Source organism: Convolutriloba macropyga, chromosome 4, assembly GCF_964194025.1.
Source record: "Convolutriloba macropyga chromosome 4, txConMacr16.3, whole genome shotgun sequence".
NCBI lineage: Eukaryota > Metazoa > Xenacoelomorpha > Acoela > Convolutidae > Convolutriloba > Convolutriloba macropyga.
Window position 1 is genome coordinate 58443886 of NC_134471.1, and position 22098 is coordinate 58465983.

At 36.5% G+C, this 22098-nt stretch overlaps 1 protein-coding gene across 3 annotated transcripts in view; it reads left to right on the plus strand.

Moving 5' to 3' along the window:
- Positions 1-64: 64 nt before the first annotated feature.
- The window catches only part of LOC142337787 (uncharacterized), a 22879-nt gene continuing 845 nt past the window's right edge, over positions 65-22098 (plus strand). The window contains exons 1-13 of one of the 3 annotated variants that reach the window (XM_075387304.1): positions 65-164; positions 4766-4907; positions 6896-7003; positions 7247-7378; positions 7662-7778; positions 8002-8143; positions 8411-9087; positions 9338-9419; positions 9516-9737; positions 20270-20348; positions 20571-20780; positions 21336-21494; positions 21799-21918. In XM_075387304.1, the coding sequence (XP_075243419.1) occupies positions 4806-4907; positions 6896-7003; positions 7247-7378; positions 7662-7778; positions 8002-8143; positions 8411-9087; positions 9338-9419; positions 9516-9737; positions 20270-20348; positions 20571-20780; positions 21336-21494; positions 21799-21918 (2150 nt within the window). In that variant the 5' untranslated portion in view covers positions 65-164; positions 4766-4805. Of the gene's footprint in view, positions 165-757; positions 1207-3690; positions 4450-4765; positions 4908-6895; positions 7004-7246; positions 7379-7661; positions 7779-8001; positions 8144-8410; positions 9088-9337; positions 9420-9515; positions 9738-20269; positions 20349-20570; positions 20781-21335; positions 21495-21798; positions 21919-22098 lie in introns of those variants that run through there. The other 2 variants (XM_075387302.1, XM_075387303.1) reach the window with 2 other exon arrangements.

The window sequence follows — 22098 nt, forward strand, 5'->3', positions numbered from 1 at the left end:
AAGGTCGATTTAAAAAAAAAACGCATAAAACCTGTCGGTATATATCCAAATTTTACACGCATTCAAATCAGTACAGATTAATCGCATTATCCAACTTATCACATTTCGAGCAACTTTCAAGGGAATATCATATCCAGACAAGTCTCCACCCATTTATAACTCAAGTTAGTCATAAATAAGTAAACTCAGACAAGAATCACATCTTGAACGTAGATAAGTGAAAAACAACAAAAAATGGCGTGAAAACATAACTTGTTAAAACGGATATGTGAACTGCTTTTTGTTCATACTTTTTCCTTCCTTCATAGTCAAAACACAAGTAGATTTGACTTTTATCATTCAACCAGTTAATTTTTGTTCCATTTTTTCATACACGTATTTCTTTCCCATGAAAAAGACGTAAGAGAAATTGATTGAAGAAATTTTACACCACTTAAGGGCTTAACTTGGAGATTTGCACAAAATGGGTGCACACAAAAGAAGGCAAATAGGGCGCTTAGATTGATTATAACAGGTTAATTTCTTTTCCTCCTTTAAAACAGATAGAATTAGTTCTATTCATGACGGGAAAATGGAAAACTACATTAAACGCAATCCCGCGGATTGAGATTGTCAAAATGGCAGGAACGATTTTCAACACAATTATAGACTTACAATCAATTCAATAAAATCTATCTCCAAATTGGTTACAATTAGATGAGATTACATTAAATCGTGACTTGAAGCACATCTCGTAAACCGGTTCGAAATAAAGCATTAAATTTAATTTAAAATTCGCATAAATTACCAAAAAAAAACATTTCGACCGAAAAAAAAAAGATTTGCGCAGCTGACAAGAAAAAACTCGATACGTTGACAATTCACCCCTTGATGTTTCTAACTTCTTAGCACTTGCTCAGATCTGAAATGCTTCAAAATAGCTAGCACTCAAAAGTCAATTAAAGCCCAAAGCCTTGTTTGTATTATCAGCTTAAATCCTAACCTTCTTCAATCCATTAGCGATGTCGCAGACTATTTGAACCAAATTTAGTTGGAAACGAGTTATCCGTTTTTAGCCCACTATCACAAGGTTGCGGTACAGCACTGATTTTTGTATTACACTTACATCCAACTTCGATTTAGTTGCGATAACCTTAAGACCTGCCATTTTAGTGAACCGAATTCTTGACATTGTACAATCAGCAAAAACTGTAGCGGCAAAATCAGGTTAGCTGTTCTCTCAAAACAAATTTTAACAGAATATCTAAAATTAACTAAAACAATCTTCAGAAAACTAAGATCAATTTGCCACTCAATTGAACCCAAAAAAATAAATCCATGATAATTATCGATGCTTTGGAGGGTTCTGCTGCAGCGCCGAAAATAAAAACACACATTCAAGGAAATTTGAGTTTCAAAAAAAGTTTGAGCACTACTATGCTCGCTTTGATCAGTTCAGCATTTATACATTTTGATCTGTTTTTCAGACCTATACTCAAGGAGATTTCAGTGCTAAAAAATTGCCAGTTTTAAACACGAGTAAGATAACGAGATCAAACTTAGGAGAAAAGCCGTTAAATTGACAAAAATTGCTGAGACAACATTGCTGAGCGCAATAGCACGGCATAATTCAAATTTTACATCACAAAAACTTCTATCGCCACGTATGCTTTCGTGTGGTGAGATTTTCTTTGGTTGACAAAATCAAAAAAAAAATTGTCACTGATGAAATAGATGAATTCTGCAACAGTGGAGCTACTGAATCTGATTTTTCAAGCAGCAATTTCCTTATATTGATTCTATACTATTTAAACCAGTATTTCAAGTGCATAAAGCGCATTAATGGACACTAGAATATGAAGCATTAAGTCCAAAGGATCCTTTTTGAATCTCCCCGCAAAAAGTCAAGCTCACACAGGATTAATTTGCACCCAAAGTAAGTTTGGAAGTTTGAAAGCATGAAAATCACTCTTTTTACATGGTAGAACTCAAAACCAGTCAAATGAACAAAAGAAAAACTGTATAATACCCTATGATACATTTAAATTCGAAGATAAAAATATATTCACAATGCACGACGGCCAGATTTTCAGAGGGCCAAAACTTATCAACTGAAAAAAAAAGAAATGTCATTTGAAAACAAATCCTCTCATTCTATAAAATACCGAAACGTACATACGCGTCAAGAGCGCATTCAATTTTCACAATGTGTCTTTACTTTCTAGAAGTTGAATATTTAGTGTTTATAATGACCAAAAATGTGAAGAAATCATCTCTTTAAAATTTAACAAACTTTAAAATTATTGAAAAGCATCACCCGTCTTATAATACGTTGACAAAAATTTCAAACCTACAAGAAATTGTAAAAAAAACCCTCTTTTTGCGTACCATAAACACAGTACAAAATCATTTCAACTACGGCTGGGATCAACAAGACTCCATTATCTTTCAATTATATAAAGAATCAATATCGACAGAGGTTTCAAATCCAGACCAAAATACTAAAACCACTTTCAAGTACTGCTGTGATAAAAAGCGAGGCTACCTTCAGTCCCAGCCTGAGAAATCTCGAGTGTTCACCGGGATAATTACAGTTTTCACAATCACTTTTTTAATCTGCAGAAAGAAAACCGCTTTTAACTTTTAAGCTAAATGAACAAACCGAGAACTTCTTCTATCGATTTCAATCTATTTCTGGGTGAAGCCAACATTAAAGCTAAAATACGTCAACTGTTTTTTTTTTAGAAATTTGACAATGCGATCATAAATTTCTATTTCCGTTCATATATATAAGCGCAATTTAAATGATTTTTCAGAGCGCAGGACATATCATAATGAGGAAGCATAAAACAATTGTTTCATTTTATAGAAGAGCGGAAATATCAAAACAATGGCCTTAGTTTCAAAAAGTGTCAAAATCGGGGAAAAATTGATGGCAAAAATCAACTGCATTAAAGTTATCAATCAGACCACCTTAACCTTTATTTACAACCTATGATTCCGCTGCGTACTTATCAACACAAACCAGACAATAGTGCGCCATACAGAATCAATAATAATTCCATCACAAATATCGACATTAGCAAATTTGATTAGACATGAGCGCAATTAAACTGGAAGAGCATAATTTACGTCTTTTTGGGTATGTCATGTTTCCGGAAGCTGATCTAGAACAAACATGACTTCATGCTGAATTTAACCGGCGGCTAGGTGCAATTACGGCAGTCAATAGAGAAAATACAGTTACACTCGGGAAGCGAAATGTCAACAGTACTCAAATTTGGCGCTTAAAGAGTTAAAATCTTTCCAACTTGAAGAGCTTCAGGGTTTTGTTACTTGCAAAGGATTTCTTGGGATACATGTGTTAAATATTTGGGTGTATCAACTGAAGCAAGATTGCAAAAGATTCTTGCGAAAGAGCCGACGTTTTAAGAACACGAAAAAAAGATTTTGCAATCAAGCATTATTGCGTACGAACAAAACTCTAAAATATCAAAACAAATCGCAAAGCAATGAACTGTTCTAACCCTTATTTTGTAAAGGTGTACCTTTTTCCGGTGATAAAAAGCAGGTAAATGAAGTCTATAGATTCAAGTCTACTATATACATGGGGTTCAGAATAACTAACCAAAATCAACAACAATTTACGATAACAAAAATTTGGTTAAAATATGACTGGTGCTAAATATAGCGAAATAGAACATAAAGCAGGCACTTTTATTACAAACCATTAATAGAATTATTATTCAAAAAGGAAAGATACTGAAAGAGAAACATTTCGGTTACATCGATAGTCGGCGTTAAACACTGTGGCCACATATTTACTGGAAGAAGACACCAACAACAAGAATTTCAAACAACAACTAACAACTTTAACTTCTAAGTCAACTTCAACTTAGTTACAAGCTTTTCGCAGCAACTGAAATATCTCAAACTTAACTGCTTTTGAAGTACTTCTGATCTTTGCGTTATTTATTTGAGAAGCCTTCAAGAAACCTTGACATAAATTCTGCCATTAAGTTCATCTTCCTTATTGAATTACTGCTACTCTTATTAGTAAAAACCGGAGCACTAAAATCTTATAATGTTGTCTAGCTGATAATAAAACTGTCAAGAAATTTTATCGAGCAGCACTTCAGTTTACGCTAAAACGTACATTATGCTACAATCTAGCTATATACATTTCACAAAATTAGTACTTTTGTTTTGTTAGTGCGTTTCGCGGTGAAACACCAAAATTCAACGTCAGAAAACATCGATTTAAAAGAGAAAGAAAGCAACAATCTCAAATAGTATCGGGACAGAATTGAAAATATGAATAATTCATTTTCTGAGGTCACGGAGCTTTCTATTCCTCTTGTTTCGGTTACACAATTGGCAACTTCACAAACTCCATACTAATTCTTGGTCTATTCAAATCTCTATCACACAGTTAGCCTTGCGTGCCATATCCTATCACCTGAAAGAAAGGTAATTATTTAAAAAGCACATTTTGTAAACTCACACTTAAAATTTTAGACAGTATAACCAAGATGGTATAAATGCCTGAAAATATATTATGATACATTATAGACAATCTTTTTATCTAAATTCATCAACCCGTTCTTCAATTGTCTGGGGAACTATTAGAGCTGTTAGAAACATATTCTGTCCAAAAAAAGGCAGCAAAGCCTAGCCAAAAGTTTGTATTGAGCTTTCCACGTTCAGAAAATTGAACTAAATGTCTCATTTCTAACCTCATTTTCAAACTACATTTACTTTGAAAAAAAAATTACTCCATCTTCAGATTCTGTACACAGTTTGTGGAAAAAGAGAATTCATAGAAAATGAATAGACGGAGGAAATCGGACAAGTCCAAATTGCCCAAAACGGTGTCTCTAAATGACATGAAAACAGCCACTGTGGTCCTTACTTCAGGGACTGTCAAGGTCAGTGCAAATTTTAACAAAATTTACTCTTTGAAACATTGAGACCAAAAATGTACGACAATATTATTTTAATCAGAGTTCAATTCAAAGTTCAGCAAAAGTTTTGAAAGGCCTTATGTGTCCCATAAAATGAAGCACAGCTCTTGCAACAAAAAAGAACCGAGTAATGAACCCAGAATAGTACTAAAAAACATTAGCTAGATTTAAAACGCATTCGTACTGACTCCTACTACCATGTAAAACATCAGATAGATATATTACGCACCTTGCAAGACATCTATTATATCGTACCAGACAGTTATCATGTTACATCTTATAAGAGCTTGCATGATTATCGCAGAATAGTCTTGTAAGAATCGGACTATATCGTACTTAACAATTGTGCCTAAAATATGTGTATTATGAAAAACCAAACTGCGCAGAAAAATCTGCATTTTAGTCGAAAGTTAATCAAAAGACACTTCATTGACGTGAAAGCTTAACATCCGAAATAAAATGAATTTTGCTTTGTTAAAATAGGTATAATCATAAATATTTACTGATATTTTTCAACATTCTCCTAAGAAAACCTTGCACAAACAGTTTTTTTGTCGTCATGCGCTCAATACCTTTCACTTTGCTCGCCCTCAACTCTTTGGTCTTCTTAACGACTACCGATAAATATAAAATCCTTGCATTCTTGAAAAATTTAGAGAAATCGAAGTAAAGAAAAAATATGAAAAACAAATTTTATATCAAGAGTCAGATTGAAATGAATTGTATGATCAACTACATGATTGTAAGATATTGCATTTTTTTTACAAACAACTGTTAATCTTAAGAACTCCTCCAAGAGTTTGGACAGGGTGTACTTTCGAGTTCTAGGAAATGAAACCCCACGGAAAAAAACCCAACAATTTTAGATAACAAAAATAACCCCACGGAAATAAACCATCATTTTAAATTTGAACTTTGGTTGTGATAATTTGTTCGGTTGTGATATTTTCATATCAAGTCCCACGGTCCTCTACAGCCTAATTTAGAGTCCAGAAAATTTTTCTAGCAAAAATTTGTAACAGGACTACCTTTATAAGAGAACTACCACCTTTTAATACGCTCTGGCGTAAAGTTTGAAAGTTTTCTCACTAAATATACACAACCTGGCAAGGCCAGTTGCTCTCGTAAAAGTTAGTACGATTTTACAAGATAAATATTCTTGAATTTTCGGGGATGCAAATTGTCTCATCGAATGCTTTTCCCAGAAAAACAATCAACTGTGAAAATGAAGAGACGCAGGATAAAAACATGGACCGACTAATGTCCCACAAATTGCTTTCAAACAACAGATAGGGCAAGTTGAATTAGAAGGGGTGCAGCCTCGAGATTTTTATGGATAGGAAAAAAACACCGACACTGCGCCACCGGAGACATCCCGAATGGCAGTGTGAGACCTTAACCACTAATCTATGACGTCTGTACTATCTGCTCACTTAAAATCGCCTCATAGCAACAGACTTAATTTCAGAATGAGCGCAATTTAGACCACGGAAAAATCAAGGTGAAAAAGTTAGTCCAGAGCAGAAGTATGTTCTAGAGCAAAAGCGCAAAAATGGTCGAGTAAATTTTGCATATACAAAACACTAAACTTTACAATAAATACTTCAAATTTTGTCCAAGTGAAATCATTTTTTTAGGTTTTTGTGGTAATATCAATTACGGTTATACAGTAACTTGTAAGATAACTAGCAGATACAACAGAAACAATAAATCAAATGAGACTTACAGCCGAAAAATCAGCACAGTATATCAATGAGTCTACGTAAATACCAAGGTCCTAATGAAAATTGGTTCTAGAGGACAGAACTCGATTTAGGTAACTCGAATTTAAATTGGCCAGCGTCTACGAAGTCCAAACACATTAAAGTCAAATAAGTAAAAATTTGGGAAAGCATCAAATTTGCTCAATCAGTTTTGCAGGTCAAATGGACTCATTTTTTTCGTTTCTTCAGGAGTTCCGCAAGATTCTCACTTGCAGTGAGTTTGCAGTTGATGACGTAGAAGATGAAGATGAGCCATCCGAGTCACTGCTGGAATCCATGGCACAGAGTGCAGCACATGTTAGATAACACTATTAATTTAGCCACCTTGCTTAAGCTTTACAGACGTCAAGCCACAAGACACCAAGCAGATAACTTAAAACTTTCATTATAAAGATCTCACTCGCTCCCCCTTCCAACGTCTTCGCTCCTTCTTTTGAGTGTTTCCTCGATTACAGGGGTAAAAGCAATTTATACTCAACTCGGCTGAACGGTAGAGGGTGGTAAACAAAAATTGAATTTCTGTCAAAATTTTACTCATAGGAAATTGGAAAGCTAGTGACTTGCAGTTCATTCACAGCAGAGAAAAGTGACAGCGAGGATGATTCTGAAGAAGACGACGATGAAACTCACAAGGATAATTTGGATGATGTCAACGGTGGCAACGATGTTGAGGTACAACAAAATTTGAAAAACATTCCTAATTTTCAGAATTAAGCAATCAAAACTCATTAACTATTTCAAACTATTTTGGCCAAAACTCCCCCAAAATCAAATTAGTAAAAAAAGAGTCAAAAAGGGCTCTATAATCAAAAACTGAACAAGGAAGAATAATATGAAAAACACTGAGATATTGAAACAATTGAATAATAATGCTCTAGTTGAATCAGTCTCAGTGTACAAATTGAATAGCTCAATCTCAATTTCTTCCAATTTTTTATTTTAATCAACTGTTTAGGTGATAGAAGCGGATGAGCGAAGCAGTCTGATTGCTCAAAAGTACATGGACAGTCCAAAACTGGAGATCAAAAACTTCCACACGGCTGCTCTCGTTTTATCCAAAGGATGCAAACAGGTAACAATACATGAAACACGAACACTCCCAAATTGTTCTCTAAAATTGTCACATTTACCTGATGGAACACAGCTTTCGAACTTCTGGTACCAAGATTTTGAAAAAGATTATTTTTCCACGCAAAAACGCACTCATGTTTTCAAACAGCTGCTCTCGCTATCAAAATGGCAAAGGCAATTCATCTCATGCTGCAAAAATTAGCATATGACTTTTTGTTTGATAGGAGTTACGAAAGCTAGTCTCCTGTTCGGAGTTTTCAGTTAAAGAGGACGACTCAGATTCAGAACCTGAATACCCAGAGGCAGCTGGAGGAAATGTGGTACCAGTGAGTGAACAACAAGACCCTCACTATCCAGCCAGAGAAGGTAAACACCTTTTCTGAGCAAAAAGATAATCTTTTCGGGATGCATGCTTAGTGCGTGCTTATTAGATGCAAACCTGAGTTACTTGATAATAGATGAAACAAGCTATTACTACTGAATATATCACTACAAAGGCAAATATCTTTTGTAACTCCGTCAGAGTTCTCGATGACTTCGTATAAAAAAAATGTGAACATCGCAGATGTTGATGAATAGAACTAAAAAATTCAATACTTACAATTAACTACAAATTTTTATACTTTTACCCAGAGAGCACGAGCATGGAAGTAGACACCCAGAGCGAGACCCTTGCAAACAGTCGGAAAAACTCACGGGTCAAACCCCCGCGTGAACATCGAAAATCGAAAGCCCATGTGAAACGCAGTCCATCAATTGTGGTCACAAAATGTGAGAGCGTCGAGGTCGAAATCCACGACACATGTAATAAAAACGAAAGCCGGAAACATAGTCAAAGCTCAGCTGGAACTTCTTCTTCAAAAGGTGAAAGCCGACGGTCCAGCAAAGTGGCAGACTCCGAACAGAGTCAGTCAAAAGCTGAAATCAAGAACTCGAAGTCCGAATTGAAGCCAAACGAAGTCCGGCGTAATAGTTCAACAATTGATGAGGCTGATCCAATAATTCATGAAAGCGAGTATCTGACCGCACCAACAACGAAAAGCCGAAGCGGAAGCTTGAACTCGGAAGAACGTTGCGACTCGATGTATAACCGAAGCGGAAGGAGTCCCAGTTTGCGTAGTGTTGCAACAACAACTGAAATCCGAGATGAAGTCACACAGACAACGCCAATTGAAGGATTCAAAGATGGTCGAAAGACTGGCGCTGACTCTTTGAAGCCAGTGATGCGGTATGAGCCAGCTCGATCGTCCTTCAAAAAGATGCAAGCTCGTCGATCGGGGGGACGAGAGCATGGTTGGTTGCCAAAAGAGGTATGGAAAATTTGACTGAACTATTGTAGAAAAAAATCCCGAAAACCTAAATAAGAAATGAGGTCTTCGGATGTGATTCTCAAGAAGTTCACTTGAAGACCAAAATATACTTCATGTTATAAGTTTACAGAAACAACCTGGTAATATGATCGTTGACAGAAATAATGCTGAATTATTAAAACAAAGCTCTCTAATGAATTTATTTCTGACAGATTTCACGAGAACTGGATCAAAAAGTATAAATGTTTAGCATGAAGAAGAGACACCATCAATTCCACCTGTTTGGGTACATGGCCAGCGTGATCAAATCTACGCCTCAGAAACCTATCAAGGTTAATATGTCATCAAAATTTTGAAAAATTTGAATAGTTCTCATGTAATCTACCAGAGAAATAAATACAATTCAATGATATGTTTCTAATTCACAGGCGGGCCAATATATGAAGAAATTGAAGAGCGCACTGAGCGTGTAAAGAAGAAGAAACGATCTAAACACCCCCACAACAGTGAAATAAGTAAACAACAGACTCAATCACACACTCAACATGCTACTAGTAGTAGGGGAGGAGGTGTTCACATAACAAACGAACAATTGAGAGATGCAAAAATGGAGATCAAAGTTGAACCACCAACGCCGCCAAAAAGAAGAGGTAAATCAGGAAAAATCAGAAACACAGTTTACCAGAGTGCCCGCGCGTTCGGGTCCTCTTAACTTTTCGCCTTCTATGATAAAAAGCAGTATAATATTAAAAAACCTAGGTTTTTGCCTGAGAAATTAGGGAAAAAATTGGACGATACTGATGATAATTGTTGATCGCAATAGATTTAAAAATGGGTTTCTGAAAAAAAGCCTGGGTCATAATTATAATAGCTTCTGACTGCAGCTTTTCGTAGTTTAAATTAATTTCAAGCACTTGGAAAAATTCAATTCTGAAAATGAGGAGACTAATAAAATCTGAGGGCATTGAGCTAAGATGCAATCCCTTGAGCTCTACTACTCTATGAGGTAAATGAAGCTCCAAACCTAAAGGAAAGCGCCAAGTATTCAAGTTTTATTTCTGCCTTTGGTGTAATTTTTCACATATCAAAATTTTCGATTGTGCAATTTTTCATATTATAAAGCTCTAAGCTAATAAATTTTGATGCATTACAAAATTAATTCTATGAAATCAAAGCTGGTATGAGTTGACGAAAGATTTTAAATTGCAGCTAATTTGAGGTTGAAGTAATTAGCTATTGATTTTGATGAGTTTGACAATGCTTCGTATATTAATAAAAAAAGAACTCCTTTTTTTAATTTTTACCGCATTGGTTGCTCTTGTAATACTTTTCAACGCCTTTTAGTAATAAAGAAAGCACTAACTTTTTTAGTTCAAGATTTTACTTTCCTGAAAGCACCAGTGGTCAACAAATAATTTTGTTGACTCTGACAACCCTTATGTTCAAAAAATGTGACATCTTTCATACTGCTCGGATTTCTTGCCGTTTTTTACTGTTGAAATTTAATGTTATCAAAAGATTAGTGTGTTTAATAAGTTTTGCATGGTGTTTTAAGGGTTTCAATGAACAAATACAGAATATATTGGCTCTGGCTTATTTTTTGGAAGCTTACCGTGAGTTCCTGATTTTTAAAAAAAAAATCTGAGTGAGCGCTTCACTACATGTCCGCATACGTTGCCGTTATTTAAACCTTATCAATTCTTGCTATCTATTATTAACAGATTATGTGCATTGTCAAACAAATTTTTGTTTGAGTTGCCTAGTTGCAATGGGTAGCTTTTGAGTGGCATTACATTGAAAACGCTTCCGTCAGTTGTTTTTGTCAATTCATGCTAGTATTAAAAGTAATAAAATCTAACAATGAGGCTCGGTAATGCGCGTTTGCGCATAAATTTCCGACCCCGCTCATTCCATTTTTTTACTTAATCTACCAAATGAAGAAGAGACAGAAATTTTTCAAAAACCCACGTGCTATTCAAAAATAATTGGTATATGAATAAAACAAGTTGCTTTTAACTCAAACCATTAAGAGAATGAAATAATGCCACATTATAATGCCAATGAGACATGCCATTATTGGGAGTACGGTCAAAAACAAAATTTTAAACAACAACAAGCCAAATAACGTTGGACGAAATACTCACGAACGCTTGGCAACGAGGCAAACAATTTAAAAGGGGGCATATGCTAGAGAAAATTTAATCATGCAAAAGATTTCTGTCTGCAGAGGTTCGAACACACAACCTCTCGGATAAAACTCGGGGACATTAACCTCGACGCTACACAGGCATTGTACTTTTATCGCTAAGAGTCGGATTCACTTTAGCAAAAGAATTAATTTATGATTGCGCGCTATTTCAACCACATAAACATTGGAAGTCAACCGTGAAAAAGTTACTCAAAGTTAATGCGAAAAAATGTACAATCAAACGATCAAAAATACTGCATAAAAAAGACACGCACCTTTACAATAACTGCTTCCCGCTTCGCTCAGGGGCAATTAACTGAACATCAATTATGACTAAAACAGGATTTCTATCCGTTAAAAAAGACAGAATAGCAAATTCGCAACAGCGTTAGAAATAACTGAACTGAACAAATCAACTTAAACTTCACTAGAAACTATATCGGATGAAGTTAAGAACTACGTCCAATAAAAAGATTAAATAGATCCATTTATACCGCATTGGAATCCATTGAGACCTGTCAATATACAAAGTATGACATTCAACTAAATAAAAAAAGACATACCGTCGAAAAACAAAAATTCGATAGTTTTTTTTTTAGAGAAAACGGCGTCGAAGCCGTTAAAACCTTAATATATTGAAGAAAAACAATAGATATTTTCATCAATAGCGCCTTCTTCCAACGCCATTATTGCGATATTTGAGCTCTGATTATTGCGATAAGGTGACAAGGCACCAGAACAGAACCTCAAAAAGGTCAATGTCCAAAAAACGAAAAAATTTATGAGAACGCAGCATCAAAGCGTAGTATCAAAATCAAAAGGCGTAGTATCGAAACCAAAAAAATCATTACTTGAAAGATACAACCGCAATGCAGACAAAATTTTAATTCACTAGAAGGAAGAATCGACCTGTCTTTGCTGAGACTAAGCAAAACGTTGACAGAAACAGGCGAAAAAAATTACAAAGCTCTAATATCCGTTGCTTTTATTAGAAAAAAATATTTACAAGTAACAACAACCGTAGATTTAAAACTGAAAAATACTAAAATATTAACTGGTAGCTCCTTAGGAAGCCAATTGGATCAGTTATTAGTGAGACCAAGTAATATGACCAAAAAATAACAATGAACACAGGCAGAACAAAATTGCAAACACAGTGTTAAGCTGAATCCATGAGCTTTTCACTGATCGTATTGTACGCTTTCATTGGGTCTCATTTACGCATAAAGAAGATCTGTAAAAAATTTCATATTTGAATTCATTCTGGTCTGTAATCAACAAAAAGAAAGGCAACAACATATAAAAAAAACATATCAGACTAACGTCGGGCGATTTGCTCTCAAACGACCGGCGAGCAGTTGGCTTCGTCAGTAGCTAGCCACGCTTTAGCTAGTATCAGAGCAGTACTGAGGCTAGCTTTAGCTTGATTCGACTCAGCAGCTTTCAGTTTTCTGGCCTTGTTAGTAAATTAATCAAATAAAAAACTGATATTTTAAAAATTTGCAAAATATTTCAAAATTTAAAAGAAAAGCTTCCAGATTTCGCAGTGAAAATGTTTCAATTACTTTTTGTCTCTGGATTTATGTCAAGTAACCCATCTTCAAGATTTGAAAAGCTTCGTTGGCCAGTAATGACCGTTAAACTCAGAAAGACAAAAATACTCAAAAATTTTCAAAACAATCGCAAAACTATAGCAAAAACTTGCTAAAACTCAAGATAATAAAATCTTCAAAAACCATTTCAATGTCTCAAGAGACTATCCAGTATCCCTATCTCAAGCTTTAAATAGTTTTGATATAGCATAAAGATCCATAAATTTCGAACATAATTTTCAGAAAATATGAAAAAAAATAAAATTTCATCAAAAAAAGGCTGAAACTGGAGTAATTAAAATATTGATCATAATGCCATTAAATCTAGAAACTATGCTACAGCTTATCATCAAACCTTGTAGGAGGTCCCTAGGAGCCTGGTGCCGGAGAAAATGATAAAATAATCAAAAAGATTCAAAAAAATTGAAAAAATTGCAAATAATTTTATCAATTGCTGATATTAAAATCTTGAGAAACCTTCCATTACATCTAGAAGCTATGCAGTAATCTATAATCAAACCCTAGAGGAGGATATGTGCCTGGAGAAACCTAAAATGACAAAATTTCAAAGAACTTGAAAAAACAGCAGGTTGCATAAAAGAACTGCTAAAATTTGTGATAAAAGTTGGAAACTAATCCTTGGCCAAAAAACATTTCCAATAACTTATTATAAAACCCTAACGGAGATTTTCTGTTAGGCTGAAAAACCTGAATGAAAAGGCTGAAAAACCTCAAAAAATTTTAAAAAAAAATGGAAGTTTTGTAAAAAAAGAAATTGCTAAAATTCGTGGTGTTGAAATCCTGAAAAACATTCCGTTACGTTAAGAAACTATACAGTAACCTATTTTCAAACCATAGAGGAGGTTCATCGGCTCCTGAGGCTGGTGAAACCTAAAAACCGACAAAAACAATTGCTAAAATTTGTCATATTAAAAAAATGAAAGCTATTCCCTGGTAAATAAAATTTTTTCAGTAACTTATTATCAAACCCTTAGTCTGGAAAGAGGTGAATAAAGGAAAAGAAACGCCAAAAAATCTGCACGTTTTGTCAAAAAAAGCTATGATTCGTGATGTTAAAACCATTCCACTACCACTAGAAGCCATGCAGTAACCTATTATAAAACCCTAGAGGAGGTTCCTTGGCACCTAGGGCTGAAAAATTCAAAAAATGACAAAAATTTTTCAAAAAGCTCAGAAAAACTGTGCAAATTAGCGCGGCAACAGCGCGAAGATGGGGGGTTCAACAATGGGTGTGTCTTCAACCTCTAAGAAGCGCCCTTCACACCCCATAAGTATAAGTCTCCAAAACAGTTTGAGCTAAAACAGAGCTGAAAGGCTCTAAGAGCACTTAATGCCCGCTGGGCGCTGCCTGTTTATCCCGTTTTTGAGGACGAAAAGTCAAAAGCGTCAGACAAAAAATCGTTCAAGCAAAAAATTGCATTAAAAAAAGACCGACAGGTTTAACATAATTGCTACAAACTTCGTTTGAGAGCAATTAATAAGAGCACTTAATGCCCACTGCGCGCTACCTGTTTATCCCGTTTTTGAGGACGAAAAGTCAAAAGCGTCAGACGAATAATAGAATTGCTACAGACTTCGTTTGAGAGAAATTAAAAAAAACAGATCCCCAATACAACCTGAATCATTTTTGGATTGAAAAAATTGACCAAAATTGGCCTTGATATTGCTGCTGGTCCATTAAAACACTCTTTTGTTTCAAATGTTAGCGCAATAGAAAATTTAACAAATTAAGTCAACAATGCGCGAAGAATTTTGGATAATCATTGAGTGAAAGGTAGAACAGATAAAGCAGTCCTTCATGTTCCTATAGCAAGTAGTATTGTATTATAGTTTCTAAATTGCCATAAGTAAATGCAATACGCCGTGCGTGCCCAGAAGATAAAAATTATGCACCAAATACCGTGCTTGTCCAGAAGACAACTTTCATGTTTTAGGCCGTTAGCCATATATGAACAACCCCGGAGGTCATTTTTCTATGCCGGCATAAAAACTGATTCAAGACTGTATTTTATTAAAATGAACAAACAATACAAAACATAGCATATAGTATTTAAAATATATTAGCAATGACACGTGATGACATTTATAGAGATTCATGACATAGTTAGTCTGCTCGGTCAATGGTGCCAAAGGGCTCTTATCAATTCAATCGTGCGGTAGCTCTGATGAAATTTGATTTGTAGAGCAGTGCTATTAAGAATTGGAAGCTCCTTGTTTGCAACCGATGCACCGCATTAACATAGCTCTTGGATGGCGGTGGTAATTCGATTCGTTTTCCGGAGTAGTATTAGAGCAAACAACGCCCGCTCATAATAACCAAAAACAAAGGGGGTGGGGCGAAACCCAAATTCTGTATACAATTCGGAAGCTACCTTTATAAGTTTTCATTTGCATAAAATGTTTTTGAAAGCTAACAAATACGCTATCTACTTGCACTTTAACTGTTAAACTCTAGTTGCCTTCTTCTTTCTGTTCCATGAGCTCGTCAGTATACTGAATCATATTAGACATCATATCATCCCAATTTGACTTCTGATCACATTCGTTTGACACCTCAACTTCATGATCAAACGCAACAGTCTCATGGGCACTATTTTGTTCACTCTTCAATTCAACTTGCGATTTTTCTGCTAATAGCGAATCGTCGACTGCGCTGAAAGAAGAAGTAGCTTTATTCGCTTGTTTTTCCGGACTATTATTCCTGATACTGCTAGCGACTTCCTTTTTAGGTGAGACAAACTTTGAGGTACTTGGTTCTCTTGACTCAGTTGTAATTTCACTCACTTGTTTATCAGGACTACTCGTCAACATGCTAATGTCATTCTTCTTTTGCACAGTTATCACTGCTTCTTGTGATCGTTCACTGGAGCTCACTTCATTTTCTGAAGATACCAGCTTTCTAAAACTACCAAATGCTCCGGGAATTATCGTACAATGTTGAGGCCTTTCATAATTACGGCAGGGTCGTTTTTTATGAGCAATATATTCTTCAACGTCTGACGTCACAAAGTAGCAATTCTTAAAAGGGCAAACAAAATGCTGACGACAAAACCCGTGAACTGATTGAAAATGATCGCTTTTTTCTTGCACGCTGTAAACTTTATTGTCATTTTCGTCAGCAACTCTACACAATCTACAATCGCTCTTTTGTTCTCGCTCTTTCTCATGTACAATAGCCATGTGCCAAAATCTTTCATCATCTTGAGCAAATTGGGGTTTAAAATGGCAAATTTTGCACTGTGTGAACAAAGTATTACTCGATATTTTGAGCTCAAATGGGCACTTTTTGCAGCTTATAATGTAAAATTCTCGTTTGACCGACGAAAGTGGCTTGACCATGGTTCCAGTTTTAGTTCTAAAACTCCACGCAAATTCTTTGTCAAAAATCTGGACACACTTTTTCTCTTTACTTTCAATACTTCGTCTGACAGAATCTGAATTCTCAAAAAGCTGACTGCAGTCAATATCAGTACACAAATAAAACGGCTTCAAATTGTGAGAATCTAAGCGGTGTCTTGCCATTTGTCTTGGATCTTTTGTCACAAATTTTTTGTCATTATCATCACAAGCATCGCATTCGAAAGTCCCAGATCCTTTATACTCGCGACCGTGTTCGCTTGAAGCATGATTATAATAGTCGTAACTATGCAAAAACCAAGTGAAATGACATTTCATGCAATTGTATCGGAAATTCCGCTTATTTTTTGAAATATAACTGGTATTTTTACAGTAGAACAATTGATCTGACGTCACCAAAAGTTTTTCATATAACTTCTTTCGTTCAGCATACGATAGATGTTGGGACGGGTCTCTGGGATCCCCCGGCTTTGCTTTTTCTGACTTCGACGCAGCTTCACGAGAAACAACGCGACCATCTCTATCGGATTTGCTTTCACTGTCCTCCTTGGTGTGACTTGTAGGAAGTCCTACAGAAGGTAACGGCAGCAAAGGCATTCCTGGAAATAGGGGCGTGAACAAATCTTGAGGAGGAGGAAAACTCATTAGTGACCTAGGGGGTGCAAGCGGCACATTCAATGGTTCAACCCTGATCACTGGTTCCGGTTGAACAAATTGCTCTCTACCTGCGGCTGAATGAGTCATGTTTGATGGAAGACATGGAGCCATCGTTACGTCACGTGCAACAAATCTTTGCTGATTTGCAAACGGTTGAGAATCGTAATTGCACGCATGAGAAAACGTGGCTTCATTTGCTGGAAATACAGTAAAGCATTCCATGCTGTTGGGACAAAATTGATGACCCGGGCAACGTGCATGATTTGCAATTGAATGGTGATGCCAACTAACCGGTTCTTCAAAAACTAAACTACAATCAGCGCAGGTCAAATTACCCGCAACTTTGCGATCATGGATTGTCAGCAGATGAAACAGGAACTCGTTTTCTGATACAAAGGCTGGCCTTTCAGGACAGAAGTAGCAAACATTGACAAAACTCAGTTTGAAAAAGGCCGAGCAAGAGTTACAGTATTTGGATCTATTCCTGCGCCCATGTTGCAGTTTAGCAGCACATATCTCGTTATTAGCATGGGTAATCGCCGTTCGTTCAAGTCCAAATAAAAACGCACAGTCGTCCGAATTTTTCGGGCACATTGAATGATGCGCACAAAATTGATGAAAAACGGTTCTATGCTGCACAAATTCTTCAAGGGTGTTGAAATCAGTCCGACACAGGGCACACTTGGGAGAAAATTTTGCCAAAATGCCGTGCACTCTAAATAAATGAATCACGAACTCTGTTTTAGTTATGAATGATGGGCGATTTGAGCTAGGGCAAAAATCGCAAAATGTCAACGATCCAACATGCGCAATATAGGAACAGTTTTTACACATTTTCCACGAAGGGTAATGGATTTCAACCTGGGAAGCTTTTGTCAAGTCGAATTTGAACTCACAATCTTTCGAAAAGTGCTCTGTTGATTCTAGGGAACTTTGTGGTAGAACTACATTGCAAGGTCTATTGCGACATCTAATATGTGTGTCACAAATGGAGTGAAACATTTTTCTGTGATGCAAAAATGACAGAATGTCAAACACATCATCATTTGATCCGATAGTACATAACGAGCAGGTTAGAGTTTTATCTCTAAAAGCAGCACCGTTATTTTTATGTTCTTTCAAAATGTGGCCCGTCCATTCAATTTCATCCACAAATTCAATCATTTCTCTATTTCCACTCATTGCGCAAATTTCGCACATAAACGCCACAGATTGAGAGCATTTAAATGAACATTTGATGCACTTTTCCGTGACATTCTCAGGCGGCGTTTGGGATTCGTCGCTTAGATTTCTGATTCCACGAATGCAATTCTTCACATGCTCGGATTTGCTATTGACTGCAACGACAGTTTTGCAATTTTGACAGAAGAATTCATGTTCTTCGTCATTATGCATTGCTAAATCTCCCAAATTTCTGAACAGATTAACACATCCATACGCACATTGCAAATGCTCACTTTTGCATTCATGACCTTCCTTGATCACATGAAGTAAGAGACTGTCCAAAGAGATTTCCAACTTCCCGCAAATTTCACAGAATAGGGAAAAACTCGACAACTTTCGATGAAAATCCCGAAAATGAAGGAAAAGCTGAACCTTGTAAACAAACATCTGAGAGCAATCGGGACATTTATATCCGCCGAAAGGTACGCGCAACTCGCAATCTTGACATTTTGTAAATTTTCCTTGGTCGGGATGGGGTACATTATCCATTTCAGCCTCATTAAGAGCAATTTGGTTCAATTCATTCTGCGATAAATCTCGTTGTACTACTAACTCCTGAGCTTCACGTTCACTCTCAATTAAATCTAATTGTCCAGAAGACGCTAAAATTTTCCCCACATTATCAATCAAACTGTCTTGAGGAATGCCATGAAATGTGAATTTATGCAGGCTATAATTTTGCTTTGTTACAGCGTCATGACATATTTCACATTCGTGTTTCTCAGCAATGTGTTCCACTACAGAGTCAATGTTTCGTTCAACAATCAAGTCACCACAGCGCTTTGGGCACTCAATGTGGTTGTATTGACACATATGCTTTTCCCGAATATGAATCGCCAGCTGTCTAGGGTCCTGATTGAAATCTAGGCCACAGGGCTCACAAATTAACGACATTCCGGTAAAAACTGCTGCACTGTTATGCGATGTCATTTTATGAGCTTGTAAGAACACTTCATGTTGAAACTTCTCTCCACAAAGACTGCACTGGAATTTTCCGGGCGGATGTGACAATTCACAAAACTTGCAATCGTACCAGTCGGCTCCCTCAATTTCTTCTGGCAAATCTTGGTCCAAAGTTGCGCAAAGCAACAAAGCTTTTTCAACAGTCATTGCTGTCCAATTTTTCTCAGCAATCATTTTCTCCAAAAACTTTTCAACTATCATTTGCAACTGTTTGGCATCCAACGAGAAACCAGCAGAATGCTTTTTCAACTTTGAAACTAACTTAAAGAGCCGCTTCTCTGATGAAAAATCTTTCTCGGCAACCGAATTGTAGAAAACTCCAGCCATAACTTCACCAATACTTGGAGCCGGTTCCGGACTTCTAACCCTTCGAACTTTTGTAGGCATCTGAAGGTCTCGACTTGGTATATCGGCATAAACGTTGCGATATTCGTTATGGTCCGACTCTCGTTCGCGACGTCTTGGGGGAACTTTTACGACGCTTAATGGACGATAATCAGGTGAAGGGCGCTCTTCACTACGAAGTTTGTCAGATTTGTCAGGATACTTCTCACGACTATACGCTCTTGACCTCCGCGGTTGTTCGACATCAGACGAATGATCGATTTCATGATAGCGGTGATCGTGTCTATTGTCATGATATCGATTTTCAGTTTTATCGATTACATATCGGTCATCGTATCTATCGCCATAACGGGCATCGATATTATCACCATGATAGCGATCATTCAATTTAGAGCCATAACGATGTGCGTCGTGTTTATCTTCATATCCGTCGTCGTATCTATTGTCATATCGTTTATGTTTTGGAGATCGCTCCCTGGACGAGAGTTCATAACGAGAATCGAATTCCGGATAATGCTCACGCCTCGGCACGGATGAAGAACTCCCCAGTCGACTTGGGTCGGTAGCTCTTGGTTTTGAGGCTCTTTTGCTATCGGTTGCACAATACATTCCCAATTTGTCGTCCAGAGCTCTGGACCTCCGACCGGATCCAGAAAACATTTCCATGGAGTTCTATCTGAAATCAAAACTAAACTCGAGAGTTCACATGCATAGTTAACATCCAATTCAGTTCATATACAAAAATTGCCAAAATTTAGAACCGAATGTTGGCTCTCCCCTTAGGTCAGGGAATCTCATGACATAAATAGTTAAATACAAACGTTGTCTTTTTTAGATGTCTCAGTAAACGATCTTCTGGAAATCGTGTCTGGAATGCTCAACGAAGTGACAGGCAGCTTGGAGCGTTTGAACAGGTAGTTCCATTCCAAAATTTGATTTGAACAAACAAAATTAGTATTAACACATTTGCATTGACTGTTTTTGACCTCAAATAAATACTAATTCCGCAGAGATTCGCAAGCGAAAAGTGCGCTATTCAAAAATAAACTTTATACGATTTAACAAAAACGCACTATTTGCTATAGTAAGGCCGTCCGATAGGCTGGATCTAGAATCAACATTTATATTTTTCTCAGGTGTGTGGAAAAGAGCGCCAGTATGAACGGCACCCCGATTCAGAGTCCAATTCCCATGCGAAGGAAGTACCGGTTGCTGAATCAATGTAAGGCTAACATGGACAACAAAAGCGGTAACCCAAACAGCATTGGGTTAAATAGGGGGCAAGGGGAAGGCGGAGGTGGCAAGAAACGAGACACATCTTCATTGCCACGAAATTTCTACATTAGGTACTCATATTATTTATTCGACAGAAAATGTCACCACACAAATCTCATCTTTGATTGTAAATCTGCACAAAAAAACTTCCACTAACAAAAAATTTAAAAATAAATTGACCGCAGAACTCCAAATTGCCTTTGCGTAACAATCAGGTTGGTTGTTACACCAGACGTTACCAAGTTCACGAGTATCAATTTAACACATTACAATTTTCCACAAATCTAATACAGCTCTTTAAGTAATTTTATCTGTCGGCATATGCACTCGCAAACCGAAACAAAATTGAGTATGACGAATCGAAAAGTCGTCAGAACTGTCAGGTGATTTTTTATTTCAAATTTCAAAGTTTGGTTCCACATTTTCGCTTAATAAGTAAAAGCTGTACTAAAACGCAAATGATTAAAAAGGTCCAGTCCACATTAATAAATGGAACAAACTTTGTACCAAGCTCCAAAAGGATGACGTTGCGCTCTTGCTTTCAAGTAGAATTCTGTGGATTAATTATTAGAAGCGATGAAAATAGTCCACGTTAAAGAAGAAACCAGCACAATCTTTATTTTTAGGCTGAAGGAGAAAGAAGCGAACGATTGCTCCTCCCTGTTTAGCAACAGCCGAAGTGGCGGCACCTCAGATACAACACCATCAGACGATGCTGATGGATATCAGAGAAGTTCCTGCAGTAACTATGGCACTGAGGAGCAAGGACCCGATGACAACCTCAGGTACCATTCAATCCAAGTAGTAATAGTCAAAATATACACACCTGTTCTATAATTCGCTCCTATTTCAATTGAAACTGACTGCGATACAACTCTGACTGATTCTAGACTATTTCTTCCTACGCATTCACTTAGATCTGGCTACTCAAATTGCGACTAGTCTTTGGTTTATATGTTTTAAAATTGGGATTAAAAAGCTTCATAAAAAAGTTTTCTTTAAGACTTCTGTTCTACAATTATAATTCCTAAAATTTGAAGTCGAGAATTGGAGTTCAAGTCTAAAAATGTAATTATGCCTTCGGTTTAGAGTTGTACTGTTGAAACGGAGAATGTACGAAAAGTACCCCCACTGCTTCCCTACAGGACCACTGGAGACGAGTTTTGGACCAACTAACGGTGATGCCGCCAGCGTAGTTGGCGATAAAAGGTACACTGCATTCAAAACACATGCACGCATACTTAGAAACATTGTTATTTGAAATAGTCAACGACAACTAATTGGAATTTTCTCGAATATCATGTCAGAAAGTGAAAGTGTCAAAAACATGATCAATTCTCATCCAATTGTCGATGAGCTGGTAATTTATCCAAGTAATTAAAGAAATCG